General features: G+C 25.3%; 8 protein-coding genes across 8 annotated transcripts in view; 4 read left to right on the forward strand and 4 right to left on the reverse strand.

The window, feature by feature from the left end:
• Positions 1–1,346, forward strand: part of DICPUDRAFT_77216 (uncharacterized protein) — a gene marked incomplete at both ends in the record, with an annotated part of 1,836 nt that extends 490 nt beyond the window's left edge. Inside the window, 2 exons of the mRNA XM_003286276.1 lie at positions 49–1,247; positions 1,320–1,346. Coding sequence (XP_003286324.1) covers positions 49–1,247; positions 1,320–1,346 — 1,226 coding nt within the window. The remainder of the gene's footprint in view (positions 1–48; positions 1,248–1,319) is intronic.
• A 2,218-nt stretch (positions 1,347–3,564) lies between these two features.
• DICPUDRAFT_23634 (uncharacterized protein) lies at positions 3,565–3,780 on the reverse strand (the record flags this gene model as incomplete). The annotated part of the gene is made up of 1 exon (XM_003286300.1): positions 3,565–3,780. A coding segment is annotated over one exon (216 nt), but the record flags the coding sequence as incomplete, so codon positions are not given.
• A 1,019-nt stretch (positions 3,781–4,799) lies between these two features.
• DICPUDRAFT_30768 (uncharacterized protein) lies at positions 4,800–6,550 on the forward strand (the record flags this gene model as incomplete). The annotated part of the gene is made up of 3 exons (XM_003286277.1): positions 4,800–5,208; positions 5,283–6,189; positions 6,250–6,550. 3 exons carry the CDS (start codon positions 4,800–4,802, stop codon positions 6,548–6,550), a joined length of 1,617 nt encoding a protein of 538 aa, XP_003286325.1.
• A 187-nt stretch (positions 6,551–6,737) lies between these two features.
• Positions 6,738–8,091, reverse strand: PEX3 (uncharacterized protein; the record flags this gene model as incomplete). Its single annotated transcript, XM_003286301.1, has 3 exons — positions 6,738–7,317; positions 7,383–7,641; positions 7,713–8,091. The coding sequence occupies 3 exons, from the start codon at positions 8,089–8,091 to the stop codon at positions 6,738–6,740; spliced, it is 1,218 nt and encodes a 405-aa protein (XP_003286349.1).
• A 619-nt stretch (positions 8,092–8,710) lies between these two features.
• DICPUDRAFT_6794 (uncharacterized protein) lies at positions 8,711–10,402 on the reverse strand (the record flags this gene model as incomplete). Its single annotated transcript, XM_003286302.1, has 2 exons — positions 8,711–8,949; positions 9,364–10,402. Coding segments are annotated over 2 exons (1,278 nt in total), but the record flags the coding sequence as incomplete, so codon positions are not given.
• Positions 10,403–10,979: 577 nt separating this feature from the next.
• On the forward strand, positions 10,980–12,915 carry DICPUDRAFT_77221 (uncharacterized protein; the record flags this gene model as incomplete). Its single annotated transcript, XM_003286278.1, has 3 exons — positions 10,980–11,374; positions 11,442–11,858; positions 11,937–12,915. 3 exons carry the CDS (start codon positions 10,980–10,982, stop codon positions 12,913–12,915), a joined length of 1,791 nt encoding a protein of 596 aa, XP_003286326.1.
• Positions 12,916–12,971: 56 nt separating this feature from the next.
• Positions 12,972–14,315, reverse strand: DICPUDRAFT_91689 (uncharacterized protein). Its single transcript, XM_003286303.1, has one exon. The coding sequence runs from the start codon at positions 14,128–14,130 to the stop codon at positions 13,006–13,008; it is 1,125 nt and encodes a 374-aa protein (XP_003286351.1). The 5' UTR covers positions 14,131–14,315; the 3' UTR covers positions 12,972–13,005.
• A 765-nt stretch (positions 14,316–15,080) lies between these two features.
• On the forward strand, positions 15,081–16,233 carry DICPUDRAFT_150298 (uncharacterized protein; the record flags this gene model as incomplete). Its single annotated transcript, XM_003286279.1, has 3 exons — positions 15,081–15,097; positions 15,177–15,644; positions 15,711–16,233. 3 exons carry the CDS (start codon positions 15,081–15,083, stop codon positions 16,231–16,233), a joined length of 1,008 nt encoding a protein of 335 aa, XP_003286327.1.
• Between the last annotated feature and the right edge of the window lies 1 nt (position 16,234).

Consider the following 16,234-nt stretch of genomic DNA (forward strand, 5'->3'; position numbering starts at 1 on the left):
AATAATAGTAGTATTGCCTACACACAACGTTCTGACCCCATCAATAAGGCGACATCACCCGCACTCAAGAGTCTACCCCAATTAACAATAATAGCAGTATTGCCTACACACAACGTTCTGGCCCAATCAATAATGGTTACATCACCTGCACACAAGAGTCTACCCCAATCAACAATAATAGCAGTATTGCCCATACACAACGTTCTAGCCCAATCAATAATGGTGACATGGCCTGCACACAAGAGTCTAACCCAATCAACAATAACAACATCAACTACACACAAATTTCTACCCCAACCAATAATAATTTAACTCTAAATCATTGTGACCAATCCCCACAACAACACTCACAAAATACAACAGAAAACCATCAATCACCAGCACACCAATTTATCTGCTCAAGTGTCTCATCACTCAATCTCCCACAATCTCAATTTCATTCAAATTCTTCTCAAAAACGTAAAACCTCAAATCCACAAACATATTCATCGGTTCCATCAACAATTGCATCAACTGGAAATCATTCAACCAAGAAAAGATCATTAGAATATGATAACGAAATAATTAAATGTGACAAAGTATTTTCCAAAAAACAAAAACTCGAAGATGAAGAGAGTTTAAAAAGAGATAAGCAAATAGTTGAAATGGAAAGATTAGGAATTGAAAAAGAAAGAGAAGAGAGACAAAAATTACAAAGACTCAGAGAAATAGAAAGAGTTCAAAAAGAATATAGAGAAAGGGAGGAAATAGAAAGAATTAAAATAATGGAAATAGAAAGACAAATAAAAGAAGGTCTTGAAAGAAAAAAATTGGAAATTATTCAAAGGGAAAGAGAACAAATGGAAAAAGAAGAAATATCAAGACTTCAAAGAATCCAAAAAGATAGAGAAAGAGCAGAAAAGATAAGACAAAGACAGGAAACAGAAAGAATAAGAGAACAAAGACAAAGAGAAATAGAGGAAAGACAAAGGGTAGAAAGAGAAAGAGAAGAAAGGGAAAGATTAGAAAGAATTCAAAGGGACAATGAAGAAAGAGAGAGGGACGAAAGAGAAGCATCAGAAAGAGAAAATTTGGGAAGTGAACGTTTAGAAAGCGAGGACAAATGCACAATTTGTCTTAACTTTATCGATATAAATGAAATGGCTACAATCGATTGCCTTCATAAATTTTGTTTTACATGTATCGAACAATGGTCTAGACGTATCAACACCTGCCCAAACTGTAGAGAAGAATTTTATAACATCACAGTAAGTAATTTACACATTCATTTTTATACTTAATAAATATATACTAATTAATTTCATTAATATTTTATGCAGAAAGTAACTAATGATGAAAGTTTATAAAGTGATAAGATGAAGATTAATATTATGATGATGAGCTTTAGATAATGGAAATTGATTAATATTGAAATCGGAGGTGATTAAATTAATAGTTTTGATAATTCATTCAATGTTTCTTTTAAGAAATAGGTGAAGACCAAATTATTAATTAAATCTTTTCATTCAATTATTAAATCGATGAAATTAAAAAAAGTAAACTTCGTCAATCCAAGAAACAATCCATCTTCACCAACATTAATAATAGAAATTAAGCATCACATTAATTCAACTTTACAGAAACAATTCTAGATGTTCCAAGTCAGCTTTATAGCAAAACAACTCTTAAGGTAACTATATTTATAATATTTAAACAATTATTTTTATACTTGAATTTAAAAGAAACTTATATTTAATTTTTATAATTTTACTTAAAGTTTTTCTTTTCGGGATCAATACGTTTCATTCACAATTCAAACATTGGGTTCTTGTCTATTCTTTCTTTTTAAGTGCCAACATAATTTAAGTCGCCTATCAAACTTTGGGTTCTTGTCTATTCTTTCTTGTTAAGTGCCAACATAATTTAAGTCGCATTTCAAATATTGAGTTCTTGTTTATTCTTTCTTTTTAAGTGCCTACATAATTTAAGTCGCAAATCAAAAATTGGGCTCTTGTTTATTCTTTTCATATCAGTATAATCGCAGCTAAGTCACAAATTAAATATTGGGTTCTTGTCTATTCTTTCTTTTTAAGTGCCAACATAATTTAAGTCGCAAATCTAACATTGGGTTCATGTTTATTCTTTCTATATCAGTATCATCGCAGCTAAGTCACAAATTAAATATTGGGGTTATTGTTATTCTTTCTTTTAAGTGCCATCGCAGCTAAGTCACACATCAAATATTGGGGTTTTTATTCTTTATTTTTCAGTGTCAACACATTTTAAGACACAAATCAAACATTGGGGTATTAGTTTATTCTTTGTAATAAGGTTTTTAAATAGGACCTATTTCAACTCAAATTCAACCGCCTACAAGCTATCAATACATTTCATAAAATATAAAATCAAACAATTTGTATAAATAAAAATACATAAAACAAATATAGATATAACTATACAATTTACTTTTTATTAAAAATTAAAATTCGGTGTCTTTTTTTTAAATAAATAACTTTAAAGTCTTTGAGTTGAGAAGTTTCTTTTTATTTTTTTTTTATAATTTAATTTTTATTTATTTTAATTTTAATTTTTATTTTTTTTGAATAAATAAAATTGTATGTTTCATAAAACATTTGATCTATAATAACCATCACTTTAAATCATCCTATATGTTTAATAATATGATGTGTGATATAATACCAAAAAAAATTATAAAATAATAAATAATTATATTAATTAATACTACATTTCTGTGAATATATAATAATATCACTGAAAAAAAATGACTAATTTTTGTGATGATAATTTATTTATAAATTTTTTTCTTTGATAATCATTAAATTGTACTTTTTTTGATTGTTATTTGTCAATTTAATAAAACCCATTCTAAAACGTTAAAACCTAAAGAAAGAGCCTCCACTCGATTGGTGAAGAGGGAGAACTATTTAAATCAGAAATATCAAATACCAGTTTTAGGGTCTAATTATTGTGGTTAATGTTAGTATTTTCTAATAAAAATATATAATTAAAATATTTACCTTTTTTCTAGTTTGCTTAAAAGGAAATCTCTAACAAAGGTGTCTTTACTTTAAATAAATAAAAAATTTTACAGAAATAAATCAATTGTTGATCTTCAAATTAAATAAAATATCTTTGTTTATTTATATATTTTTAATATTTGGTAAAAGACTTAGAAAAAAATTTCACGTGCAGCCCTAGGATCCAACACATCTACCTTGGTATTTCTATCATTTTTACTTGGGAATGCCTAAATTTCAATTGTCTATAATTTTTTGCTTTAATAACATATTGTATAAATCTAATCTTGTTGAATAGTCACCCATTTCCGAATATGAATAAAGAGAATATATTACACTGAAAAATTAAAACAATGTATTTTTTTTTTAGAATAAAATCTTTCTTAATAGTTTTAATTATAATTGTTAAAGCAAAAGCCACTATGGTAAAAATAACATAGGATTTCTCTGTAAAATTTTGACATTTTTTAGATTCTTTTAGAGCCCTTTCGATATTTATTTTTTTATTTATTTTATTTTATCTTTCATGATCTGGGTCACGTTTTTGAAATATAAATAGAAATGACACAACAATAAATGGAGTTAGTGTGATGACATAAAGAATAAACAAAACCAAGGAGAATATTGCTAAAATTTTAGGGCCTCTATTTGAACTTCTTAAGAATTTTAAATTTACAAGCCATGGGACAACGAGTAAAAAACCAGTTACAAATAAAATTATAGATAATTTCACTTGTCTTCTTCTTTTCTCTTCATTTTCTAAAGTATCTTTATTTAGATTAATATTTGTGGCATTTTCAGATGAAATTTTTCCTTCTTCTAATTCAATATATGTGTTTTGTTTTATTGTACTTTCTTCTTGAAGTGTCATTTATAAATATTATATATTAATTAGTTTTTTTTTAAATAAATATATGTTTTTTTTAAAATTTAAAATATGTTCTATTTATATTTTTTTTTTTTTTAAAATAATATATTCATAAATAAAAATAACAGTTTATAATTACCTTATTATCAAAGAAATTTAAAACTTTATTTATTTCTTCATATTAATTTAAATATTTATCTTTAAATTATAGGAGAAAATATAACCCCCAAAATTTTTTATTATATTTTAATTATTAAAATTTTTTTTTTTTTTTAATTTTCAAAGGGTTAATTATAAAACAAAGAAAAAATGTAATAATAAAAAACTAAATTTGTATAACTTAGGAGAAGCAGTTTAAAATATACTGGTAATAACTTTATTTGCAGTACTATATACTGGTTTTTTTTTTTAAAGATATATTTACATTATTTTAATAATTAATATGGAGTTTAAAATATTTTCGAATCAAGTCGGGATTTACAAATCGAAGTTATTTTAGGGAACCCCCTAATTTAAATAATTTTCTAAAATAAAATAAAAAAAAATAAAAATAAATTTGAATAGGGGTTATCAATATTATAATTTAAATAATTTTATAAAAAAATTTCTTTTGTTTTAACACCCCCTCGCTCTCTATCAAATATTTTAACCACTCTCCCCCTAAATTTTTTTTTTCTTTTTTTTTTTTTTTTGCAATAGTTTCATTGTTTTCTAAAATATTATTTTCTTTTTCAAAAAATAAAAATAATAATAATAATAATAATAAAAATAATAATAGAAATAAAAAATAACCAATAATAGAAATAAAAAATAACAATATTATAAAAAATTATAAAAATTAATTACTAAAATAAATTATATTCAATTAAAAAAAAGAGAAAAAAAACAAAGAATACAATATAGTTCATTATAAAATGACAAATTCCACAGTAGATGGAGAGTCAGATATATTGGATTCAATTCACCGAGTTGAGCAAGTTAGAAATAGAAACCATTCATTCGAATTACCTTTAGTAAAGAAAAAGGTATCTTTTACAACACCACAAAGACCATCTTGGTTACCTCATAAACCACTATGGCTACAAAGAGTTGGAAGTAGTTCAGCACTTATTATTATTTTAGCAGCAAGTGGTGGTTTAATTTTTGGATATAATACAGGTATTATTGGTCCAGCTTTGGGTCATATTAAAGATGAGCGTCGTTTAAATACTGTTCAACAGGGTCTCATTGTTAGTGGAACTCTTTTAGGTGCATTAATTAGTTCTTTTTTCGGTGGTTTTTTGGCCGATTGGATAGGAAGAAAACCTGTTATTTTTATAACTGGTAAATATATTTTAATAAAAAATATATTTACTTTATATTATTAAAAACTAATACTTTATTTAATTATATTATAGCAATTGTAACTATTGGAGGTGCAATTTCATCTGCAGCTACTAATCCTTTGGGTTTAATAGCTCCATTAAGAATTATTTTAGGTTTTGGTGTGGGTATTTCTTCAGCAGTTTGCCCTTTAATGGTGGCAGAGGTAGTACCTGTAGAAAAAAGAGGTGCCTATGGTTCAATTTTTCAATTATTTATTACAATTGGACTACTATGGGCAAATGTAATGGGTGTTCTTTTAATGAGATCTGCAAATAATTGGAGATGGATGTTTGCTATTGGTAGTGTACCGGGTTTTTTTGTTCTTATTATATGGTGTGTTATTAACGAATCACCAGTATGGATAGAAAATAAAAGACTTGAAAGAGAAAGAAGAATTCAAGGTGAACTTATTAACGAAGAACCATCAAAAAAAAAGAGTTGGAGAGTTTTAATGGAACCAAAGAATCGTAAACCAATGTTCCTTGGTGTTGTACTTTGCGTTTTTCAACAACTTACTGGAATTAACGCATTTATGTATTTTTCCAATATTATTTTCGAATATGCAGGTTTCACTCAAGAGTATGGTGCTATAACATGCTCTTGTATTTTACAAGTTTGGAATGTATCAACAACAGTGGTTGCTGCTTTGGTTGTAGATAAGATTGGAAGAAGACCTTTGCTTTTTGTAGGTTCAATCGTTATGACAGCAATGGATTTGTTAATTGCTCTTTTCTTTGTAACTTTGGAAGGTAAGGTAAAAGGTTGGCTTCAAATTGTTTGTTTGTTTGCATTCGTCGGTGCATTTGCTATGTCTATTGGTACATTATTTTGGTTTATTATTAATGAAATCTTTGACCCAGATGTTAAAGATATCGGTTCACCAGTTTTAGTTGCTTTACAATGGTTGTTCAACATGTTATTAAGTTTTACTTTTGTTAGGTAAGTTTAAAAAAATAATAGTGATAATATAGTATCTAGTACTAAAAATAATTTTATTAGTGCTGTAACATATATAGGGCAGAGTACTATGTTTTGGATTTTTGGTGGTGTGGGGGTGATGTGTGTTGTACTTTTAGCAATATTTTTACCACCAGAAAAAATAGAAAAAGAAGGAATTGTCCCATTCAAAGATATTACAAATGAATTCTCACAAGAGCTAACACCCTCAATTTTCAGTAAAGAACGTTTTTACAACCCAAAGGAAGAGGCAATAGCTGATAACGAAATACTAGCTGAAATACCAGAAGAATCATTAGATGAAAACGGAAATTTAACAATTCCTGTAAATTTAGCTCGTTAAATAAATATATATAATAATAATAACCCAAACAACTTTGTAATATGATTATTATTAAAAAAAAAAAAAATAAAAAAAAAAATAAAAAACCATTATAAAAAAAAAAATAGAATCTAATTATTTAAAAAAAAAGGAGTATTTATTTTTAACTATTGTTTTAAATAATTAGTTGTGGGTTTACATTGATTCTTTAATTGAATTGAAGTTTATTGAAATCCAAATCATTTGTTAAAATTGAATAGTTTAATTTTTTAATGGAACTAAAGGTTGAAAGTTTATCTACAATTAATGTTCTTTTGGCGAGAATATTGGTAATTTGTTTATTAATCTTTGGTAAAAGAACAATATTATGCATTGTGGCTAATGGCTTGGGAATTTCCATTTCGATTGGTAAATCTGGTAAAACAATTTGATCAATTTTATTCTTTAGTTCTGGTGATTCAAAATCTGCTCTTAAAGATTGGGTGAACTCTAAAAAGGTTTCATTGATGCATTCTTTAAACATTTCATAAAACTTTTGACTTTCAAATATATTTCTGGTTTCATTGTACAACATTGCTAAATATTCATACTGAATATCATTGTCATTCTCTGGTGTTTTATGTGTTTTTAAAATTTCATTAAATTCTTCTTCGCTTGGAATTAAATAATATAATAGTGATTTATCTGATGTTGTTGATGTTAATATTTCTTTCTTTTCAAAATTTCCTCTAATATTTATTAATAATTTTAAAATCCCTTCAAAACTTGATTGCTGATCAATTTTCCAACTATATATATATAAAGAAGAAATTAATATTTATTATTTCATTGTTCATTATTATTTTCTACTCACTCTTTTAATGAAACTTTAATTTGCTCTTGAATTAGATTTATGAATTGTGAAAATTTATTATCAAAGAAATAACAGTGATCTTTTGAAGAGATAAAGTTTTCTTCAGTTTTTTGGTTTATGTATCTATTTTTTGAAACATCTTGATCTTTATAAAGTATATAGTCTAAATAGCAGTATTTTCCAATTAAATTAATTTGCAATCTATTTAAAACTATAATTAATGGTATTACATATAATACTGAAAATAATTTGGTAATAACTAAAATTTTAATATGAAATTAGTAAATTAATGTTTCTTTTTTATAAAGATATTATATATTGAAATATTACTTGAAACTTTTAGCTGATCAGTTAATTTTTGTTTTTCTTGTGGGTCTTTTTGTTGCCTAATTGAAGCAATTGATGGAGTTTCGATTTTTTCTAAAAATTTTCTTTCGTCAATAAATTTGATAAATATAGATTCGGTTTCTCTATTACATAGGTTTTGGGTTGCATTAAAATATGTTTCGACTCTTTCCTTTGCAAACTGAATCAATGATTTTTTATGTGATTGTGTTATGTTGTGATAAAGGAAAGCAACACCGCCACTAAGCGATACAAGGAACACACCTAATTTGTGACTGTTTAAAAACCCACCAACTCTTTTTACATCCTCATATGCCTTTCTGAATTTATTTGGTTTTAAATCTTCAAATCCTCTAAAATCCATTTATTTGTATATATATTTTAAATATTTATTTTAATAACAATAAACTATAATTGAAGATAAACAAATAAATGATTTTTTAAAAAAAAAAAAAATAGAAATTTAAAAAAAATTAAAAAAAAAAAATATAAATTTTAAAAAAAAAAATAAAATAAATAAAAAAAAAATTAATAAATAATAAAATAAAAATTAAATAAAATTTCATCGTTGTTGAACTTGTAAATTATTTTGATTTTGTTTTTAATAAAAGCAGCTTTTTTTTTTTATGATTTTATTAAAATTATTAAATAAATACAAAAGTAAAAAATGGTTAATAATCATCATAACCATCGTCATAACCACCATAACCATTATCATAGGTTTGGCTTAATAAACTTCCACCTTGTTGTTGTGTAATTACTTGGGTAGGTTGTTCTTGTTGAGTATCTTCTGGTTGTGGTTGTCTTAATTGTGGTTGTTGAGTAGCAGGGGCTGTTGGTTGAGTTGAAGTGCCACCAAGTACATCACCATAAAAATTTGGTTTGAAAAGACCAAGTTTTTCAACGAGTTTTGCATTTCTAGTTCTACGTTTTAGTTCTTCTTCAGCAGCTAGCTGAGCATTTTCAGCAGATTTCTTTGAAACCTGTTTTCTCTTACGTGGTGGTCTACCAGCTTTAATATCCTCATCGATTTCTCTTTGTCTTTCTGCATTCTTTTCGATCCACTCTTTATTTAGTTCAGTCCAAATTACTTCTTTTTTTTTAACGGTCTCTTTGTCATGCTCTAAATAAAGGTCCAATTCATCTTCGCTTAAATCATCTAAGGTGTCATTTGGCTCGAATACACTTGAATCAACTTCACTTGGTAATGGTGGGTATGAAACTTGTGATGCCAATGTTTTACCTTCGGGAATTGGTGTATTTAAATAAGATTGCTGACTAATATTATTTTCATTAAACTGGCTTGATTGTGATTGTGATAGTCTACCTAATGTTGCAAGTAGTTGGGTTGGTTGTGCATAAGATAGTGCTAATGTTTCTACTAATTTTTTGTTACTGTTTTCCAATTCTTCAAACTTTTCAATGTTTTCTAAAAGAGTTGATGGAATTGAATCAATAGATTTGTCACCTGATGAAATACCATCTAAATCTAATTCTGCTTGTTTTGCTATCTCTGATGATTCTTTTTCTAACTCTTCCTCTTTTTGAACTAACTTTGATTTTTGATTTTCTTTTGAACCTTTTTTCTTTCTCTTTTTATCTGTAGTTACTGATTCATCATATTCATCTATGTCACTGCCTAAAATTTCTTCAATTTCTTCAATTTCTTCTTTTTCTTCTTTTTCTTCTTCGTTTTCCTCATTTTCAATCTCTTCACTTTTAGATTTCTTTTTTTTCCTTAGCTCTCTCTTTAATCTTTTCTTTTCTTTCTTTTCTCTTTCTTTTTGTTCTTTTTGTTTTGCTTCAAGCTCTAATTGTTCTTTTAATCTATTTCTGGTAAATGATGGTGGGTCACACTCTTCCTCTATTTCCATTTCATCAAATTCGCTAAATCTTAAAGAAGCTGATGGAGTTCTTCTAAATTCTTCTAAACGTGCTAATAAAGTAGATTCACCAATTTTAACAATATGTACAATTTCTTTCATTGATCTTTTGAAACCATGAATTTTAGAGGCTATATAAAGAGCTGCACCACAAATGCCAGATGGCTTTCTACCAGTGCACATCCAATCTCTTTTCATTCTTGCTACTAATTTATTTGCAGTGGCAGTAACCTCTTTAGTTTGTGAACCAAACTCTAATGATGATGAAAATCTATAAATAAAAAGTGATGGATCCACAATTGGTAATTGAATATTAAGTAACTTTATTAATTGAAGGAATGTATGTGCTAGTGTGAAAACATTAACTTGTAAAACTTCAGAAAAGTCGATTAAGAGATGTGGGGTTTTCTCTCTACGACAAACTACATATAAACATGATGCTGCAACTAATTTGGTTTTTCTTCCTTTTGTAAAATTATTTTCCATTGCCAATTCGAATGATCTTTGTGCTGAATCAATATGATGAGTTCTAATCTTTAATGATGTTGCAATCTCATCTAATCTTCTACGTGCATTCTCTAATGACATTGCTCTTGAATCTCTACCACCTAATGAACGATAACTTGAGCCAGTTCTACGTGTAGCACTAACAAATGTACCAACAATAGATGAATTGTCACCAAAAGAAATTTCAGATACAATATTAGCTGAATCTTTAATGGTACCACAATCTGTACATACAACACTGCCATCGTTTGATGTTGCGAATGATTCACTACCACATAGCTTACAAACTTTAGATGACATCTTTATAATTATGGTGTTGCTTTTTTTATTATTTTTATTATAATTAATATTAAATTTATTATAAAAATTATTATTATGTGTTAAAAATTTTTAAAATTGAAAAAAAAAAAAAAAAAGGTAAAAAAAAAAATTAAATAGTTTTATTATTATATTTATGTATAAATATATATATATATTTTTCTTGTATTATTATGTATTAATTTTTCCGTTAAATAAAAAAAATTTTAAAAAAATTTTAAAAAAATTAAAAAAAAAAAAAAAAAAATTTAAAAACAAAAAAAAAAAAAAAAAAAAAAAAGATTTTTAAAATTTTCCCTTAATTTCATAAACAGGATATATTATATTATACATTATATATTTGCTCAAACAAATTTTATAAATAAATAAATTATTATTTCTCGACCAATAAAAAAAAAAAAATCAAGAAAACTTTTTATTTTTTTTTAAAAAAATTTTTTTTCATTTTTTTTCATTTCAAATTTAAAATTAATTTATTTTTTTATAAAAAAAATATAAAAATATAATAACATCAATACCATCGATTTATATATTGTAAATAGATATGGAAATATCACCACCAATAACCAATAGTGATGATAGGGCAAACGAGTTTGACGATTTGGTTAATTTACAACAAAAACAACCATTTAAAAGAAGGAATAGTATCAGCGACAGCGATATGGACAATGCAACAACAGTTGTGAAAGAAGATGAAATTAATAAAGAGCAGGATAAAGGCCACGAGCTAAAAAAATTAAAGACATCTGAAGATAATGAAACAAATAGCAGTGCTTTCAGTCCTGTACAAATATTTCAAAATAATATTGAATACAAGAAAAGGGTAGAAGAGTTAGAAAAAAGAGTTATAGATCTAGAAAAACAATTAAAAAATAGTAAGACTTGTTTTAAAGGTGAAATCGAACCAATATTTTCAATAAATTTAAATTGTATAGAAGAGTATGTATCTATATATTAATATTTATTATTCATAGATAATTAAAAATCCTAACAACTTTTATTATAGATCGAAAATTGAATATTTAGAAAATTTTTTATTAAATTTTTTTAAGAGTGACTTTTGCAGAAGACCATATGAATCATCACAAGAAAATGGAGAAATTGAAAGAGAATATAGACCACATATTGTTAATTATTACTATGATGGATTTGTTTTAGATAGAGCAGGTAATGATAGATTTAGTGATATGGCTTCATCGATTCCCTATAATTTTACAAAAATACCCAATTACTTTATTGATAAAGGTGATATACGATCCAATAAATGCCTAGAGGTAGAGGAGGAAAAAAAACCATCATTTTCTGGTTATTGTTTTAATTGTCTTCAACAAGGACATCCAGTTTATCAATGCCCATATACTTATAATCATAAAATGGTTCAAAAAAATAAAAAAGAATTTAACGAGCTAAAGGCTCTTCAAAAGTATGTTTTAATAATATAAATAATAGATAATAATAATATTTAAATTTTACTAATTAAATTTTATTTTAATAAATCTAGTGGCAGATATTTTGAAACACTTGAAGGAAATAATAATAATAACAATAATAATAGCAGTAGCGATGTAAATAATAATAATGAAACAACTACTTCAACTTCTATAATTAAAGAAAAAATAGAATCAACAGAGGAAGTAAATACAAGTTTAAATGAATCATTGGAAAAGGATGAATCAATACAAAAAACAGTCAATAAGAAGGCAATATTTGTTCAAAATACTAGTAGTACACCAAATAAGGATATTGAAGAAAATGAAAAATTCAAAGAGAATAATGATTATATCGAATTTCCAAAAGATTTGTTCCACCAGCCTGAAAATATAGAATCTGAAGAGTCATATTATAAAACCTACGACAAAGATTTCTTTAAGAATTTTATAAATAATAAATCAAATGAAAATGATAGTTTTAATAATAATACCAATAGTAATTATAATAATAATAACAACAATAATAATCTTATAAATAACAAACCAACCGAAAAAGATGGTTATAATAATAATTATAATAACAATATGATCTATAATCAAAACTACAACTATCACTATAGTAATTATAATAATCAATATAGATACAATGGTAGTTATAATTATAACTATAACTATAACTATAACCAACAACAGCATTTCCAACCTCCACCCCCACCTCCAGGTTATCATCAACAACAACATCAACATTTTAATGAAGAAAGATTTAGAAATAATGATAGATATAGAGATTTTTATAATGACAATTCATTAGAACCACCTGGAACACAAAGATTTAATAAAGTAGTAGCCCCACCGGCCCCACCAAAAAATACAGCATTTTCAAATAATATTATACCTCCTCCACCCCCACCAAAAAATAATGATAACAATAGTTTAAATGTAGCTCCCCCACCCCCACCAAAGAATATTTCAATTTCAAAATCTGATAATATTAACAATAATAATATAGAAGAGGTTTCAGATATGGATATCGAAGATGGAGAGTGTTAATATTTTATAAATAAAATGTATAATAAAAATTAGTTTTTTTTTTTTTTTCAAATTTAATTTTAATGATTATAAAATTTTATTTTTATTTTTTTATAATTTATTTTTTAAATCGGTGAAATCTAAGTTTGAACCATGATAAACAAAACTATTTCCAGGTTTTAAACTATTTGCAACTTCAGATGCTTTAAATCCTTTATAACCATTGAAAGCATATTCGTGTGCCAATTGGGAAACAGCTTGTTGTAATGGGAATGTTGATTGAGTTAAAACAAATTCTTCGACTGGAGCCCATTTGCATAGGGCAATTTCGTGTGGATCAATGTTGATTTCTTCGGAAATTGGTTTAAGAGCGCAAATATAATAAATATCACCACGATTAAAGGCATAGTTGTGGAGTTGTCTGAAACCTAAAATACTAACAAACTCTGTTTTGACACCAGTTTCTTCAAAAACTTCACGAACAGCAGTAGCACAAATATCTTCACCTGAATCTAATGAACCACCTGGAATCTTCCACTTATCGGGTCTTTGTTTCTCGGTGATTAACAAAATTTCTTTCTTATCGTTAATTACAACACCACCACAACCAATGAAATGTGATGTATATTGTGGTAATTTGTTTGGATCGTTGCTTTCTGGTGATGGTAACCATTTGGTTAACAATAAATAATCGAGTTGGCAATGATGGAATTCAAATCCTTTTTCTACCGCTATTGAAATTAAATTTGAGTGTGATTGGGGTATCTTTAACCAAACTCCTCTACGGTTATTATCGCTCCAAAACTTTATACTATTTTCGAGGTATTTTGAAAATTCGATTGGGTCCTTTGGATATTGCTGTGTATTTTCGACAGTGATACCATTAAAAATATCTGGTGCACCTCTTAAAATTCCTTTTCCAAGTAAATTTTCATTATCAAATTTCTCTATATCACCCTTTTGTTTTTCTGTTAGTTTTCTACTTGTAACACTCATTTCTTTTGTAACGTTTAAAAGTTTATTTTTGGTAATGGTACAAAATGATTTATTATTATTGTTGTTGTTGTTGTTGTTGTTGTTGATGTTATGATTATTATTAAAACTATACTGTTGGTTTAATCCTGTAGGAATGTAATTATTGACAGTTTGACTATTATTTAATAAACTGGTGGATTTTATAAATCTATTATATATTTTGATATTATTAATATTTCTAAATGTTAACCTAGATATCATATGATATTATAAAATGTATTAAAAAAATAAAAAATAAATTTAAATTTTAATTTAAATTTAAATTTATATTATTTATTTTTTTTTTTTTCTTAGTAGTAGAAGAAAAAACTAAAATATAAATAAATAAATAAATAAATAATTAATAAGAAATAAGAAATTAAGAAATTGGTAATAAGAAAAAATTGAAATATAAAATATAAAAAATTTAAAAAAAAAAATAAAAAAATAATAATTTAATTAAAAAAAATTTAAAAAAAAATCGTTATTTCGTTGAATTTATTTAATTGATTATTTGATAACCCAAAAAGATGCTGGTGTTCCAATTAATCTTTAATTTACAAACACATACTTTTTAGTGGGTTTAGAAAAAGAATTTGAAATCTTTAGGAATATAAAAATTAGATAAATAAAAACTAATTTATTTATTATTTTCAAAAATTAAAAATAAATTTAAAGTTGATTTTTTAATATTTAAAAATTCAATTTTAACACTAATAATAACAAATATTTATATAATTGCTTTTGTGAGATATTTTTCATTATTATTATTATTAATATTGCCTATAAGAAATCAAAAATTAAAAATAATTATTAAAAAATTTTATAAATAGTCTGTTTATATGTAAATTATAATAAATATTCAAAATTTTTATAATAATTAAGAAAATAAAAAAAATTAAAAATTATTTTTTTTTAAAATTATTTTTTTTAATTTTATTTTTTTTAAAATTTTTTTTTTTAAATTAATTATCATTTTTTTTTTTATTACATTTATCACAATCATTTTATCTTTGGTATATACCACTTACAAAAAAAAAAAAAAAGAAATAAACCACCCCAATGTAATATAGAACCTATAAAAAATAAATAGATAAATAAAAATACATTCAGCATAGATATATATTATAAAATATAAATTATATTCTCTAAATAAAAAGGGGAAGTTAAAAATGATTATGAATCAATTGTAAGTTTTTTTTTTTTAATATTATATTGATATATTTATAATTATATTAACTTTTTTTTTTATTTTTTTTTGATCACAGCAATTCAATTTGTAATGTTATAAATCAATGTAAAAAAACAATATTAAAAATAGAACAGGACTTTATTAGTGCACCCAATGGTATAATTAATGTAAATGAAAATTCAGATTCACCATTTTTAAAGGGATATCACCAATCACCAACCAAATTACCTTATAATGCATATAAAGATACATTAAATAATACACTTTCACCAATATTAACAAATCTAAATTCACCAGTTTTAAATGGCTCAAATTGCACAAATAATAATACTAGCGGAGCAACACCAACCAATGGTCTATCGGTCAAATTAAATATAAATAATAATAAAAAATCACAAATTTATATATTGGTAAATATTGCTTTGGGCAATATTAATAACTGCCATGATTGTATTATAGTTTTAGGACCATGCGTTGGTTTAATAGAGATCAGTAATTGCTCTAAAGTAACTTTAATTTCGATTACAAAAGGAATTAAAATAAAGTAAGTTTAATGTGACAACTTTTTGCTTTTGGAAGTAAATATTAATATTGTTTTTTTTCTTTTTAGGTCATCAAATAATATATCATTATTCATATGTTCAAATGAAAAACCAATAATATCTTCAGATTGTCACAACATCAAATTAGCACCCTATAACACACACTATCCAAACTTAGATACTCAAATAGCCACATCAAAACTATTGGTCGATTTGGAAAATAATCAATGGAACAATCCATCAATATTTAAATTATTTTCACCATTAAACTCACCATTATTACAATCCAACTCACCAACCACAACTACAACCACAACTACCACAACCAGTGACCTTCTTCAAATTCCTCCAAATAATTTACTCAATGTAGATGACACTAATAATATTCACGAAGAAACAACCGAGATTTACTCGATTTTAGATCCAGAGGAATTTTTCCCATTTGTTGTACCATTTTTAATTAAAGGAAAAACCAAATCAAATCCATGTGAATTACCAAATGAGTATAGTACATGTTTAGCAAATAAATCAAACTCAGTTCATGCATTACACAAAATTAATAGCTCAAACTACAAACGATCCATAAACTAAA

Source organism: Dictyostelium purpureum (genome assembly GCF_000190715.1).
Source record: "Dictyostelium purpureum unplaced genomic scaffold DICPUscaffold_67, whole genome shotgun sequence".
Classification (NCBI taxonomy): Eukaryota; Evosea; class Eumycetozoa; order Dictyosteliales; family Dictyosteliaceae; genus Dictyostelium; species Dictyostelium purpureum.